This window comes from Eretmochelys imbricata, chromosome 14 (assembly GCF_965152235.1).
Source record: "Eretmochelys imbricata isolate rEreImb1 chromosome 14, rEreImb1.hap1, whole genome shotgun sequence".
In the NCBI taxonomy this organism is placed as follows: domain Eukaryota; kingdom Metazoa; phylum Chordata; order Testudines; family Cheloniidae; genus Eretmochelys; species Eretmochelys imbricata.
In genome coordinates this window covers 35,365,006-35,380,856 of record NC_135585.1, presented here as the reverse complement: position 1 = coordinate 35,380,856, position 15,851 = coordinate 35,365,006, and the positions used below count along the sequence as shown (strand labels likewise).

At 52.2% G+C, this 15,851-nt stretch overlaps 1 protein-coding gene across 1 annotated transcript; it reads left to right on the top strand.

Annotated features, from left to right (window-relative positions):
* The first annotated feature begins 4,712 nt into the window (after positions 1 to 4,712).
* SH3BP5L (SH3 binding domain protein 5 like) lies at positions 4,713 to 14,893 on the top strand. Its single transcript, XM_077834532.1, has 7 exons — positions 4,713 to 4,802; positions 5,673 to 6,420; positions 10,161 to 10,223; positions 10,728 to 10,856; positions 11,090 to 11,251; positions 11,891 to 12,064; positions 12,773 to 14,893. Exons 2-7 carry the CDS (start codon positions 6,217 to 6,219, stop codon positions 13,145 to 13,147), a joined length of 1,107 nt encoding a protein of 368 aa, XP_077690658.1. The 5' UTR covers positions 4,713 to 4,802; positions 5,673 to 6,216; the 3' UTR covers positions 13,148 to 14,893.
* The last annotated feature ends 958 nt before the right edge of the window (positions 14,894 to 15,851 follow it).

The following is a 15,851-nucleotide window of genomic DNA, read 5'->3' as shown; positions in this document are numbered from 1 at the left end:
CCCTGCTGAACAGCGTCCAGAGGATACAGATGATGGGTTACAGAGGTGAAAAAGGAGCAAATTCCATTCCTTTTCTTCTTGCCGCTGTGGCTAGGCCTATGCGTGACAGCAAGCGGGGCTAGGTCCGGCAGGTCTGGTGTAAATTGTCCGGACGTTGCTAGCTGTGGCGAAATGCACCAACTGTGGACCTGGCCTAAAGAGAATCACAGGGCTACAGGCTTCCCCAGCAAGGGGCTCTGTGGAAGGAAATGCGGGGGAATGGATCCATATAGCATGCTGTACCCCAGCAATCACATCACTTTCCCAATGTTAACTGGATGGTGTGGAGAGGCCCCTTCACTCACAGCCCTGGGGACTAGGCCTTAGCCCACATAACATGTGGGGCATGGACAGTGCCAGGGTGAGCTTCCCTCATGCTGTCCCACCTTGGTTCAAACTTCAGGGTGGGTGGGTGGGTGGGAGGGTTACAGGATAGTTTGGCCTCTGGGACCCCAATGGAAAAAGAACTAAGAGTCAGATCCAGAAAAAAGGACTGAGTCACATAAAGGGGGGATATGAGAGAGTTCTGGAAAAAAAAAAAAAAACTAGTGTGGAGAAATTGAATAAGGAAGTGTTATTTACCCTTTTATACAACACAAGAACCAGGGGTTACCCAATGAAATTAATAGGCAGCAGGTTTACCACAAATATAAGGAAGTACTTCACATAACCTGTGGAACTCTTGGCCAGAGAATGTTGTCAAGACCAAGACTATAACAGGGTTCAAAAAAGAACTAGATAAGTTCATGGAGGACAGGTAAATCAATGACTATTAGCCAGGATGGCCAGGGATAGTGTCCCTAGCTTCTGAGTGCCAGAAGGTAGGAATGGGCAACAGGGGATGGATCACTTGATGATTTCCTGTTCTGTTCATATCCCTCTGCAGCATCTGTCATTGGCCACTGTCAGAAGACAGAATACTGGGCTAGATGGACCATTGGTCTGACCCAGTATGGCCATTCTTGTGTTATTATCCATCTGCTTGTCTCACCCGTGCCGCTAAAGCTGTCAGTGGGAATGGCTTCAAGCTACTGCCAGCTCAGCCACACTGGATCTGACGCCTCGGGGGAAAGGTCCTGTATCCCATCAACCCCCAAGTCAGCCAATGCTCCTACTCTAGAGCCAGATCAGAGCTAGCAGCCCCTGGAGGGGAAACTCCCTATGTCCCCACTCCCCTGAGCCCCATAGTCCCCTGTCACCATGCCTCCGTGGGTAACAACTGACCCAAATTCAGGACAAATTGCTAAGCAATAGGGCAGCCATACCCCAAAACTGGTGGTTATTCTCCCATAAGATATACCAAACCAGTAACAAAAGTAAACATCTGTCTCACCACACTAGCTAACAAAAAATCAGAAAAGCATTCTCCTTAGGCATTCCAGTCCTGGATTCAATACCCGAACACTAGACTTAATGGTGAGTGGCTATTTAAAACCAATTTCATCAAAAAAAATGTTCTTCTGATCCCAAAGGACCTGCCACACACCCAGGTCAATATACAACTCAGATCTTACCCAACCATCAGGCTGTTACCAATCCTTTAGTATCTAAAATCTAAAGGTTTATTTATAGAAAAAAGAAAGAGAGAAAGGTGAGAGTTAAAATCGGCTAAAGGAATCAAATATATACAAGAAATGCAAAGTTCTTGGTTCAGGCTTGTAGCAGTGATGGAATAAACTGTTGGCTTGTTAAGTGTCTGGTTGCTTCCAAATCATTAGAAGGTCCTCAGTCCTTTGGTTAGAATGCTCTCATTAGTATAAGTCCATAGTCCAGAGGTTTGAGCAGGAAAGAGGCAAACTGGAGATGTTTCCAGCGCCTTTTATAGCTTCTCTCAAATGAAGGGAAACCCATTGTTCTCACTGTGGAAAATTACAGGTGACAAGACGGTGTTTGGAGTCACATGATTTCGCTTAGTCATAGCAAGAAAGTCCATTACATGTATATAGGTGTCTTCCATTGTGAGTTAAGTGTTCTTTAATGGGCCATTCAACTTGAATAGTTCCTTCACAATGTGCTGGCTAAATACCTTGTGGGTGCTACCCAGAGCAAACATTTGAAATCCAGGTATAGAGGCAATACTCATCACTTCAAATCCAAAAATGATGCATGCATACAAATAGCACAGTCATATTCAGAGAATCATAACCTTTCCATAGACACCTTACTTGATATACTTTATAAGATTTGTTACAATTATATATCAGTGGTAGCAACAATGATCTACATGGTCATATTTTAATCAGATAATGTCACATCCCCTCTCCCTGCAACCTGTACAGAGCTGGCAGCCCCTAGAAAGGAAACGGCCCATGTCCCATTCCCCACATCCCCTGAGCCAGTGGGTTCCCCAACTCAGAAAACTGAAAAACTTAGTATGTGATATACATCTAGAGGGAGTAGATAGGGACATCTTATATTTTCTCTAAGTGATGTTTCTCTCCTTGCAATGACCTGATTTCTTCTCTTTCCCCAGCCCAATTGCACACACTCCCTTTATCTATTATCTAATCTAATCTATCTATCTATCCAATCACACATTCTCTTTCTCTCTCTCCAGTAGAGGTGACTCTGAATTCTAAAACAGCCAACCCTGAGCTTGTCCTGTCCAGTGACAGGAGGAGTGTGTCTCTTGGAGACGAGTGGATGGACCTGCCCAACTACCGCGAGAGATTCGACACAGCTCCTTGCGTCCTGGCCAATGAAGGGTTCTCGTTTGGGAGGTATTACTGGGAAATGGAGGTGTGGGATGCTGGCTGCTGGGCTGTGGGGGTGGCCAGAAAGTCAGTGAAGAGGAAGGGACATCTCAGACTCACACCTAAGCATGGCTTCTGGACTGTGGAGATGCACATGGGCAAATACTGGGCTCTCAACACCTCCCTGGCCCTTGTGTACTGCAACGAGAGGCTTCACAGGGTCGAGATTTACCTGGACTACACGGAGGGTCAGGTGGCCTTTTACAATGCTGAGTCCTTGACCCATCTATACACCTTCATTGCCTCTTTCAAGGAGGAAATTTTCCCCTTCTTCTATATCAAGGACAAGAAGATCCCACTGGTCATTAATAGGTTCGAGACAGAGGGATGGATTCCTCTGACTGAACAGATGCAGCCTAGTCCAGCCCCCATCATTTGACTTGCATGTGCTTTCCACTGTCCCTGGCACAGACAGAACGTGAGCATGTCGCTTACATCCGCTTTGCAGTCAAATGTTCCATTTTAATGCCATTGAAACGCTGCGTTTGGATTTTTTTCAGACTGAAAATTTGTCAACGTGAGTGGAATGAAACATTTCAATTTTTCATTTTGAAGTTTTTCATTTTAAATTTTTAAAGTCCAAATCAGGAGAAAACATTTGAATTTTATCAGATGAAACATTTTGATTGACCTAAACCATTTTTAAAAAATGCTGTTTTGCAAGAAATTTTAATTAAAAAAATTCATTCCAATTTGGAGTGAAAATAAATTTTGAAATTGCAGAATTTCTAATAGAAAGGAAATTTCAGTTCTCACGCATAGAGTGTTAGACTCTTCTGGTTTCTAAGCCTTTAGGGGGTCACATTTAAAAGTAATTATGAGGAACAGAAACCTATTATTTTTCTTTTAAATGAGAGGTGAGATTTTTTGTAATCACAGGACTCTGGGAGCTGGGGCTTTAAGGAAAACAGAAGTTTTGCCATGAAATTGCGGGACCTGGCTTAGAAACCAGATGATTAATAGAAAGAACTCAATTTTGTTACTCATATTTTATATAAAATTATTTTTTTAAAAATCTCTTGGTTTTAAGCCAATCTCATGATTTCAGGGGGCGGTGTGTGTGTCTTTTGACACATCGATCTTGGACATTGTGGGGTTGGTGATGCTGCCTTTCCCTCGAAACCATCACACCATGGACCAACCTGGCATTGCCACAGCAACTATGACCACTGCCTTCGTCGTCATGGCAACTGTGGCCAGTGGATGTGAAAAAAACCTCATAATAAATTAACCCCAGAAAATGAACATGGGTTTTTGGTGTGATTTGGACTCATTTGTTTATTTGTTTATTTTTAATTAACACCTAATTGTTTTTACTGTTAAAAAAATAATGGTTTCTTCCAACTAGCTCTTCCCCCAGGATAAAGATGGGACAGTCCCCAGGGATCTCTGATTGGCTGCTGAGCCCTAGGCGGTACATCATATCTCCGCCGCCAGCTTGAACGTGCGAGCAGGCAAACCTCTGGCTTCCCTTCCAAGGAGAGAACACCGGCGCGGGTGGGTCACGTGGCCATACAGGTGGCGCTATGGGTGTGTCCATGTTGAAGTCTGCTACGGGCGTCGCCATATTCTCTTCCCTCGTTGTCGTCACCATCTTGCGTTACGGCAGGAGCAGAGGGCGAGGTAAACAGCTGGCACCCTAGAGGCCCCGGATGTTACTTTCTCTTCAGCTGGGCCGTAAACCAAGATGGCGACGCCCACCGTAGATCCAGGATGGCGGCGTCCCTGTGTGATTACTAACGCTCTCACTTTGAGCTTATTTATTTATCTCGGTGAGAACTGAGCCGAGCGATGTCTCTGAGCCTGCAGGGATGTTTCGCTCTATCCCCTCCCGGAGGCAGCTTGAGGGCAGAAACGGGGCGGGGGCTGCGCACATGGGAGCCGCCATGTTGTACGGCAGATATGCAGACGGGGAAAGAGGTGTCCCGGAAGAGCGGGTTCCGGTTCCGCTTGGCCTGGCTGGGTTGGGGGGAGGGGCTGCAGCTAGTTGCTTAGCCTGGAGAGTGGGAGGTAAATAGAGCAGGTCGCCCCTATCCCCGGGGGTGTCCGCCCCTATGCACTGAGCCGAGGCCCCTGAGGGCGGGACCAGGGCCCGGGGTGCATGGGGGTGGAGGTAGCGGGGGCAGGGTGCATCGGGGGGGTTCAGGGCGCATTTCAGTGGGTGCAGTTTGCGATGTGGGAGGGCTGGGTGCATTAGGGGAGGGGTGGTTGCATGGAGTGTTCGGCTGGGTGCAGGCGTGGCAGGGAATGGGCAGCTTGCATTGGAGAGGAGGTTGATGTACTTTGTTTTGGGGTGGAGCGGCTGTAGGGTGCTGGTAGAGGGGTGCTGGCTGCATTGGGAGGAGGGGTGGGCGCAGGGGACATTGGAGTGGGTGCAGCTTGCATTGAGGAAGGGGCAGTGGAATCATTGCTGGGCACGTAGGGGTAGGGGGTGCTGACTGGGTGCAGGGTGCATTGGGGAGGAGGATGTGGGGTGGATGTAGAAGACATTAGGGTGGGTGCTGGCTGCATTGGGGTGAGTGCAGGGAGCATTGGGGAAGGGGCGGGGGTGTGTGCTGGGTGAATTGGGGAGGAGAAGGTGGGGTGGCTGCTGTGTGCATTGGGATCGGGGAGAGGGTGGTTGGATGAGTGCAGGGTGGCTGTAGAGTGCTTTATGGGAAGTAGCAATAGATGGGGTAAGGAGTAAATAGCATGGGATGAAGTGGGAACCTGGTGACTCTTCTGTGTCCATTTAAACGTGACAGGGTTCTCTTCTGTCTGGGGTGTGTATGTGTATCTGGTGGGGTGGGGAGTCTTGGTGCTGACAGGGGTCTGCCTTACTCTGTTGGTGTCTGGTACAGAAAGCAATGTCTGATTCACTCTCTGCCGCTTATTTTCCAGCCTCCTCTCCTATCTCTGCAGATCCAGCTGGACCCCAGTTCTCCAGACTTCACGCTCTGAGCCCCCCCGGGACTGGCTCTCATCAGGGTCTCGCTGGGGCTGGCAGTGGGGGGTGGAGGCGTGTCTGGCTCTCTGCCACTGGAGATTCTTCTCCACCCCCTCGGCGAGCCCCCTTCCTGGCTTTTGGTCTCTGTCTCAGATTGCTGAGTCTCCGTGGTCCTGATTCTCTCTTCTCCGAGCTAGCCATCCTCTGACTGGGCAGCGAGAAGTGGTTCAGATGCTGGTACGAGGAGGGACATCCATCTAATACCTCCTCTCATGCCTTGTTGCTCGATGCCCCAGCCACTCTCCAAGCTCTTGCTGTAACCCAGGGCTGCCGCGACCATTCCCAATTCCCTGCCTGCTCGTGGCTCGTATGTTGGTGTGACCCAGTGGATGGGCCCAGCACTAAGATGCCTGCGTCCCTGTGAAGGCTTCGCCGGCGGCCTGCCTGCTGAGGAAGACCTGATACTGCCAAAGGGAGGAGTGGCGTGGGGGCCCCACAATGGAGGACTCAGACCAGCGGCTGGTTCTGGGTATGAACGTGGGGGATGGGCGCCAGACGCCTCCTGGGGAGCTGCGGACACCCACGCAGGAGGGTGAGGAGCTCAGGGCTCCTATCCCTGAGGATGTCTGCAGTGGTGATGAAACCAAGATGCCGTTGAGGGACGAGGAAGACGTGGAGGAAGAGTTGGATCCCAGGATACAGGTGAGGGCTGGATGTACCTGGCTTTCTCTAATGCTATCAGTCACTGGTGCGGATGTGAGCTGCGAGCCAGTGGGAGCTACGCATTCCCATGGGGACCTGCTCCATAGGGGGTGTCACAGCCCCAGCTGCAGAGCCTGGATGTTTAGCTTGAGCTGTGGAGACTCTTGCTTTTAGCACTGGTTCAGTCCCTGGTGTTGGTTAAAACGGCCCCCCGTCACCAGGGTCTACATTTGCACGTACATCAGAGGGGCAAAGGCGTGTGTAGTCCCCATTGCAGAAGACAGTAACCTGTCCCTGTGGGGTTAGTTTGTGTGGTAAACTGGTGTAACCTCCTGTGTGGAGACTTGTAATCCAGTTCATAACAATTTATCTTAATCTGATTCATAGAATCATAGAATATCAGGGTTGGAAGGGACCTCAGGAGGTCATCTAATCCAACCCCCTGCTCAAAGCAGGATCAATCCCCAGTTAAATCATCCCAGCCAAGGCTTTGTCAAGCCTGACCTTAAAAACTTCTAAGGAAGGAGATTCTACCACCTCCCTAGGTAATGCATTCCAGTGTTTCACCACCCTCCTAGTGAAGAAGTTTTTCCTAATATCCAACCTAAACCTCCCCCACTGCAACTTGAGACCACTACTCCTTGTCCTGTCCTCTTCTACCACTGAAAATAGTCTAGAACCATCCTCTCTGGAACCACCTCTCAGGTAGTTGAAAGCAGCTATCAAATCCCCTCTCATTCTTCTCTTCTGCAGACTAAACAATCCCAGTTCCCTCAGCCTCTCCTCATAAGTCATGTGCTCCAGACCCCTAATCATTTTTGTTGCCCTTCGCTGGACTCTCTCCAATTTATCCACATCCTTCTTGTAGTGCGGGGCCCAAAACTGGACACAGTACTCCAGATGAGGCCTCACCAATGTCGAATAGAGGGGAACGATCACGTCCCTCGATCTGCTCGCTATGCCCCTACTTATACATCCCAAAATGCCATTGGCCTTCTTGGCAACAAGGGCACACTGCTGGCTCATATCCAGCTTCTCGTCCACTGTCACCCCTAGGTCCTTCTCCGCAGAACTGCTACCTAGCCATTCGGTCCCTAGTCTGTAGCTGTGCATTGGGTTCTTCCGTCCTAAGTGCAGGACTCTGCACTTATCCTTGTTGAACCTCATCAGATTTCTTTTGTCCCAGTCCTCCAATTTGTCTAGGTCCCTCTGTATCCTATTCCTGCCCTCCAGCGTATCTACCACTCCTCCCAGTTTAGTATCATCCGCAAATTTGCTGAGAGTGCAATCCACACCATCCTCCAGATCATTTATGAAGATATTGAACAAAACCGGCCCCAGGACCGACCCCTGGGGCACTCCACTTGACACCAGCTGCCAACTAGACATGGAGCCATTGATCACTATCCTTTGAGCCCGACAATCTAGCCAACTTTCTACCCACCTTTTGGTGCATTCATCCAGCCCGTACTTCTTTAACTTGCTGACAAGAATACTGTGGGAGACCGTGTCAAAAGCTTTGCTAAAGTCAAGAAACAATACATCCACTGCTTTCCCTTCATCCACAGAACCAGTAATCTCATCATAGAAGGCGATCTAGATTAGTCAGGCATGACCTTCCCTTGGTGAATCCATGCTGACTGTTCCTGATCACTTTCCTCTCATGTAAGTGCTTCAGGATTGATTCCTTGAGGACCTGCTCCATGATTTTTCCGGGGACTGAAAAAAGCCCTCTTCACTGAGGGCTTGTCTACAAGGAGAGATTGACCAGTAGAGCTATAGTGGAATAATTATCATGCTGTAGCTATGCCAGTATCACTCCCTGCATGGATACGCTATTCTGGTATAAAAATGACTTTCTTCTGGAAGTTCGAGGGAAACAAGGTGGGTGAGGTAATATCTTCTATTGGACCAGCTGAGCTTTCAAATTACATGCAGGTTTTCAGGTTGGGGAAAGGTACTCTGAGTGTCACAGCGAAATACAAGATTGAAGGGATAGTTTAGTGTAAGTAGTTAGCACATATTCTAAGGGGCCATTCAAGGTGAAGTGGCCTGTTAACACAGAGTAACAGAAGTTGTCCAATAAAAGATATTACCTCACGCCCCTTATCTCTCTACAACAATGCTCATCCCAGAATAATTACTTGCAAGTAAACAGTCACTTTTATTCTGGACTGGCATGTCCTCTCGTGGGGGTACACGGATGTAGCTGTTACAGGATAATAGTATGCTGGACAGTTTCCCTATGTAGACAAGCCCTGAATTAAATTAAACTGATTTATAAAACATCTTTGAATTGGATTAAGGCTTTGTCTAGATCAGGATTTAAAAGTGTCCTTTGATCCTGTTATCTCACTTGATCTAATTAACACCTCCTGGGATTCCAAGACAAAGCAGCTGTAACTGCAGCCCATGCTAAACTGGTCAAATTAAAAGCCTTCCAAGGATCCTGGTAATGTAGGGCTGGAAGGGACCTCGCAATAGCCTGTAGTCCAGCCCTTGTAGTCTGTCCACAGCTTAGAGTAGGGACTGTCTTTCTTTGTGATAGTACAGTGCAGCCCCTAGGGGCTACCGTAATGTATGTGACTCAGGTCATGATCAGAGATCCAGGATCCTTGGTGCAGGGTCCCATCCTGCCGCCTCAGGGAACAGCAGAGCTCAGGTGCCATTAGACAACTCTGATCATCAATAGATCTCAGAGCTCATTAGGTCTCTCGTCCAGGTCCTTGCTGTCTCACATCTCGATTGCTGCAGCATCTTCCTCCCTGGCCAGGACCGGTCCCATCTTCTTACCCCACTTACGTTTGCTCAGAATGCTGCTGCTGCAAAGATCATTTTCCTGTGGGACCCCCCCACCACACACCTCTCTGCGAGCTCCCCATTGGCTCCCCTTCGCATCACACACAAACTGCTTATCTTAAGGCTCTTCATGGCCCTATCTATCATCCCCCCTGTGCTATTGAGATGTGGAGCCCAGCCTCCGCTCTGCCAGTGACACCAGCCTTCATCACCCACTTGGTAGATTTTCCCAGCAGCACCTCCTTGCTGCCTGCCATGTCACCCCTGTCTGGAGGAGGGGGAGCAGCAGCTCCCATAAACACCCACCAAGCCACCTCACTGCCCTCCTTCAAGTGCCTCCTTTGCCGCGATACCTACATGACTCTCGACGTTGGTTAGGAGCTGCGGCTGCTGCTTATCGCTCTGATCAGACGTGACTCATCGTTCCTTTGCGCTCCCCATCCATCTGTCTCAGCCTGTTGTCTCTTGCACATCTGTGTTACTGCAGGTGTTGTACATGGTGCCTAGCACGATGCGGCCATGACCATAATACTTGTTGTGCCATCAGAGAGCCTGAGTCCCTGGCACAAAGCCCTGTCCTGTCTCCTCAGAGCAGGTACACACAATGATCCCCACCTCTCATCTAGTACTTCTCACCAGCAGAGCCAAGTGTTCTACAGATTTATCAGCATTTCACAGATGGGGAAATGAGGCAGAGAGGGGCAAAGCGACTTACCCAAGGTCACCCAGCAGGCCAGCGGCACAGCCTGGTATATGCTCTGTGCACTAGGCCACACTGTGTTTGTGGTGCCATCCCCCACAGCTGTGCCGGGAGTGGAAGGGGTGCAAGGAGGGGCTCTCGCAGACTGGGAGGGGGGCCTGTCGGGGTGGTGCTGTCCTGCTGAGCTGGGCATAGCATTGGGGTGAGTACCTGAGCCTCCTGCTCTGCTTCCCCCTTGCAGGAGGAGCTGGAGCATCTCAACCAGGCCAACGAGGAGATCAACCGGGTGGAACTGCAGCTGGATGTGAGTAACGCTGGGCTCCCTGTGGGGCCGGCCACCTTGCCTCAGACTGAGCACGACCCTGCCACGACCACCCTTATGTTACAGCCCTGTCCAGGCCATGGAGATCCCCGGCAGCTCCCACCGATTGTCTCCGTGCTGGGCCAGCGAGCCTGGCTGTTACCTTGTGGTGGTCGCAGCTCTTACGGGCATTCAGTGACCCTTGGAGCTGCTTCTGTAGCCCCTGTGCTGCCCTGTGAAGCCAAGCAGAGTTGGGCTGGATTAGCACTTGGGAGGGGGCAGGGGTGCTCTCTGGTGGTCAGTGTCCCAGTGTGGGGCCTGTGCTGAAGGGAGTGGGTTGGGGCTCAGCAGGGGCCACTCTCCCTTGGTGGTCTGTGCTGGCCCCAGTTCCCCATTGCAACATTAGGGGACGCTGTGCTGCAGGGAGCAGTGCAAGGGTCAACAGGGAGTACTCTCCCCTGGCGGTCAGTGGTGGCCCCAATGCTTCTGCTCTCCTCCCCGCTGCAGGAAGCCAGGACTACATACCGCAGGATCCTCTCTGAATCCGCCAGGAAGCTCAACACCCAGGGCTCCCAGCTGGGGAACTGCATTGAGAAAGCGCGTCCATACTACGAGGCCCGTCGCCTGGCCAAGGAGGTGTGAATGCTCTCCTCTGCCCTGCCTGGCGTGGCCACCTCCCTGGCACATGCCAAAATCAAACTCCTGGGTTCTATCCTGGCCCTGGGGAGCGAGTGGGGTCTAGTGGGTTAGAGCAGGGGGGTGGGAGTCGGGACACCTGAGTTCTATCCCTGCTCTGGGAGAGGAGAGAGGGCAGGAGTCCCTTGCCCTACTCTCTCTCTCCGTGTGACTTTCCTCTCCCCTCCATGCAGGCCCAGCAGGAGACACAGAAGGCAGCGCTGCGGTACGAACGGGCGGTCAGCATGCACAATGCTGCCCGCGAGATGGTCTTTGTGGCAGAGCAGGGCGTCATGGCCGACAAGAACCGTCTCGACCCTACCTGGCAGGAGATGCTCAACCATGCCACCTGTAAGGTGAGATGTGGGGGTGGGGCCGGAGGTTGTACCACCCATGTAGGGGGGAACCACACCACTTGCAAGGTGAGACATGGGGGAGAGAGGGGGCTGTACCAACCACATGGGAGGGAACCATGTCATTGGGAAAGTCAGACATGGGGACTTGGCCAGAGAGCCATACCAATCATGGGGTACAGGGGAATTATACCAACCACATGGAGGTGCTGACAATGCTACCTGCTAGGGGAGAGCTGGGGGACCACATTGGCTGGGCACAACGGGAGGAGGACTTTGCCATCTGCCTGGTGAGAGCTGGGAGCATGGACATGGTGGAGGCAATAACCAAATGATCACACCATCTGCCAGAGGAGGGGTGGGGGTGCCACAAGGACCATACCAATTGCACAGAGAAGGGGGGGTGGTAGGTTGCACCCCCCTGGCGGGTGACAGCCTGAGTCCCTGTCAGGGAAGGACGGATGGGGAGGGGTGATGGAGCTGGATGGGGAGGGGTGATGGAGCTGGATGCAGTGTGCGTGGGAGGATGGGGAGTGGATGGAGGAGACTGAGATCTGCAAGGCTCTGTGTGTATGTGAGGGCGCAGGCTGGGTGGGAACAGGGACCTGCTCTGAGCTGCATGTCATCCTGCTCCGGCTGCAGGTGAATGAGGCGGAGGAGGAGCGGCTGCACAGTGAGCGGGAGCACCAGCGTGTCACCCGGCTCTGCCAGCAGGCCGAAGCCAAGGTGCAGAGCCTGCAGAAATCCCTCAAGCGCGTCATCGTAAAGAGCAAGCCCTACTTCGAGCTAAAGGCCCAGTTCAACCAGATCCTCGAGGTGAGGCGTTACAGCCCCACTGAGATCCTGGGGGGCCGGGGCACACATCCGCCCCCGCTGAGATCCCAGCATCCCTGTGGGTGGATGAGTGGGTATATTCCTGCTCGCCCCTGCTGAGATCCCAGCATCCCAGGGGGGGCACACACGCATGCCCCCACTGAGATCCTGGCATCCCCAGGGGGGCCGGGGCACGTGCATGCCCCGCCCCCGCTAACATCCTGGTGTCAGTGATTTTGAGGGCTGGGTGTGTGCGCGGCTGGGGTGAGACATACCCACCCCTCTGAGATCCCACAATGCCCTGAGTGACGTGTTGCTGCTCCCTACCCAGGAAGGGATGGATTTTCTCATGGGTGCTCCCCTCCCCTGGCTGTGGGGCCTGAGGCAGGGGAGCAGGGAGAGATGTGAGGCTGTGATTGGGTTTAGAGAGGAGTGGGATGCGTGTGTGTTTGTCTGTGCGCACACGTGTGGATACCTGCAAGGAAGAGTGGGGGTGGGGCTGAGCATGCAGGGGGTGGACTGAATTTATAGGATGGAGAGAGGGGGGTGTCTTTCTATCCTGGGTTTGGCTCCTCCTCTCCATATCCCCTCCCCCCCGGAGCACAAGGCCAAGGTGATGGGACTGGAGTGGTGGGGTGGGCGGGAAGGGTTTGGGCACACTGTGTGGTGGCAGAGGGAGCTGTCGGACCCCTGATGTCCTCCAACCCCCAGGAGCACAAGGCCAAGGTGACGGGGCTGGAGCAGCGGGTCTCCCAAGCCAAAATGCGCTACTCGGTGGCGCTCCGTAACCTGGAGCAGATCAGCGAGCAGATCCACGCCCGGCGGTTGCAGCGCCTCATCCAACGCCGGGCCTCGCCGGTAGGGGCGGAGGCGGGGGCTGGGCTAGGCGCCGAGTGCCCCCCCACGGACACGCTCTCCATGCTCAGCCTGCAGACCATCGCCTCCGACCTGCAGAAGTTCGACTCGGTGGAGCATCTGCTGGGGCTGTCGGACGCCACCAGTCTCAACAGTGATGAGCTGGAGGAGCAGGAGCGGCGTCGGGGTGGGCAGAGCCAGTTCAAGCACCACCGCAGCGTCAGCCTCTAACCCGCCTTCCTGGCCCTCCCCCTCGGCAAGCCCAGCCGGAAGGGGCTGTGCCGTGGTGAGGAGGGAGTGCTGTGGCTGGATGCTGCGGCACTAAGGGGGAGCAGCCTTTCACGGGGTCCGCGAAGCACCGCTGCTTCCTAAGGGGGGCCCAAAGACACTGCACCTCCTGGGGGCGTTGCTCATTCTCTCCTCCCCCCCCCGGCCCCCCGCACTTCCATGAGTGCCCTCTGACACTACACCTCCCAGAGGGCATTGCTCATCCCCTCCCCCCCAGGTGAGTGACCCCTGACACTGCACTGGGTGACCTCTGACACTACGCTTCCCAGGGGGCATTGCTCATCCCCTCCCCCCAGGTGAGTGACACTGCGCTGGGTGACCCCTGACACTACGCTTCCCAGGGGGCATTGCTCATCCCCTCCCCCCCAGGTGAGTGACACTGCGCTGGGTGACCCCTGACACTGCACTTCCATGTGGGTGTTGCTGTACTGACACAAGTAGCATGGAGGCTGCTGATTCCAGCCAGCAGGGCTGTCTGGGTACCCTGGGGCAGGGCTCCATGCCGGAGCCAGGAGCAGACATGGCCCTTTGCTGGAGCGGTGTCACCTGCAGACCCCGCTTCCAGCACGCACTGATCAGAGCACCCAGTTCCCTTGAGCGCAGCGTGCTGGTAGCTGGGGTCTCCCCAGAGCAAAGACAACAGCACACTATTCGTGGTCTGCGGCCTTCACCGACCTGGTCTCCGGCACTGCTACATGTCCTGGGGACGGGGAGCAAAACTAGCTGCTGTCTGACAGACTACATTCCTGGTGGGGGCATAGGCCCTGGCCTGGGGCTACTGCATGTGTACATCCTGGGGGACAGGGCGGGAGCTATGGAACAAGGGTCCTATGGTGTCAGCTCTCTGATAGCTACAGCCTAGTTCTTGTCCCCAAGCACCGGCTGGTGAGGGCTGCTGCTGAGACATAAAGATGGCCTGGAGCCAATGCCCTCTCCTAGTGTAAACACAGACTGGGTCAGTCCCCTCTGCCTATCCTGTGGAGCCTGCAACGCTCACTGGGTGGGTTGCTCACTCACCTCCTGCAATGTAACAGGGATGCTCCTGTGAGAATTTGGGTGCTTGTGCCTGGGGTTCATATCCCAGTGGCAGAGGTTATAGGAGCAGCCAGTGCAAACTTTATAGCCTTCCCCGCTGCTCAAAGGCAGCTGGGCTCAAAGATGCCTGGAGTCTGCCCTGTGAGCAGAAAACCTTCACCCGAAAGATGGCAAGGAGCTGATTCCTTCCCCCACCAGCAGGTGGCACCAGATGGTTCACCCTGGGCAGCTCCTTGTACTCTTACCTAGCCTGGTTCCTCCAGATTTCCTAGGTCGAATCCCACTCAACTCTTCCTTTATATTGAGACAAATAAGTGTCAAAGTTGCGTGGAAAGTAATTTGCACTAGTTGGTGTGGGGATGGGGGGCCTTGGTGTCTGTTGGGAGAGGGAGTTCCTTGTGCATATCCTCTGTCCTGTAGCCCACTCTGGGCTCATCTGTACCCCCTGTGGTCTCCCAGGAGCTGGGGCTGCCGCCTCTCTTGTGATGGGTGCCCCTTTTGGTGGGGAGGCTGTTGCTGCTGCTGTGCCCTGGTGTGGCTTCACTCTGCTGTGGCTGTGGTGATAACTCTGCCAGTTTGAGGCAGCCCAGTGGATCTGTATGAGTGAGTGGCTGTGCTGTGTATTTTATTTAAAGTAAAGATGCCCCATGGAGATTTGTGTGTGTCTCTGTCTCATGATTCAGTGTAATCCTGGATTGTCCACACTGCAGACACACAATATTGCAGCCAGTTCCCAGGACTCTCATCTGATCTGGGTACAACACAGGGATTAGCTGTGTGCATGCAGTGGTTGCTTTTTGTAACTACTCGGCACTGTTTCAGCCTTGGAGCTTCATATTCACTGTACAAATTCTGCAAAGATTAACTCCACTAGCTGGCAGGAGGAGTTGGCTGTTATCCACTAGAGGGGGATATTGGACAGTTTGCCAGGGTGTTACAATTTCACAGTACAGTCTGGTCAGCTGTATTTTTTTTCACTGCACTGCCAATTGGTGTGTAGTGGGGAAATCTTTACAGCCATCCCAAAGTGCCTCAGCAGACTAAGGGTTTATCTACACTGGAAATTTTTCACTTACACTGATATAACTCCCTTCATGGGCACTCCTGTTCCAGAATGAGTGGCTTTTTAAAGCTTAGCTTAAACTACTTTACTTTGAAAGTAACAAGCTTAAAATGGAAAAAGGTCACTCTTAGTAAGAATAAGTGTCCATGTGGGGAGATATACTGGTGCAATTATAGTGGTTTAAATTCACTTCTGTCATACCATGGAAGCTTCCTGTGTAGACAAGCTCTGAGAGACACCCTGTGGTGAGTTAGTGGCAAAGCCAGGAATAGAGGTGTTTGGAATAAATAATGTAAATATTTTTGATGGAAAAATAAATATCTATCTTTTGAGGGCAGTGGATGAAATCATATCAATTTCTATGAAAATTCTTTGGGGGAGGAAATATTTTTAAACCTTTAGAAATTTATTTTGAGTTTTATGCTTTCAATTTTTATTTTTCAAATTATGTTATTTCATGCCACATCAATAGTTCATATTATGCACCAATGACATGTCATATATTCTTTCTTTTATAAAATCATGAAGGGCAGCTGCTATTTAGTTCTG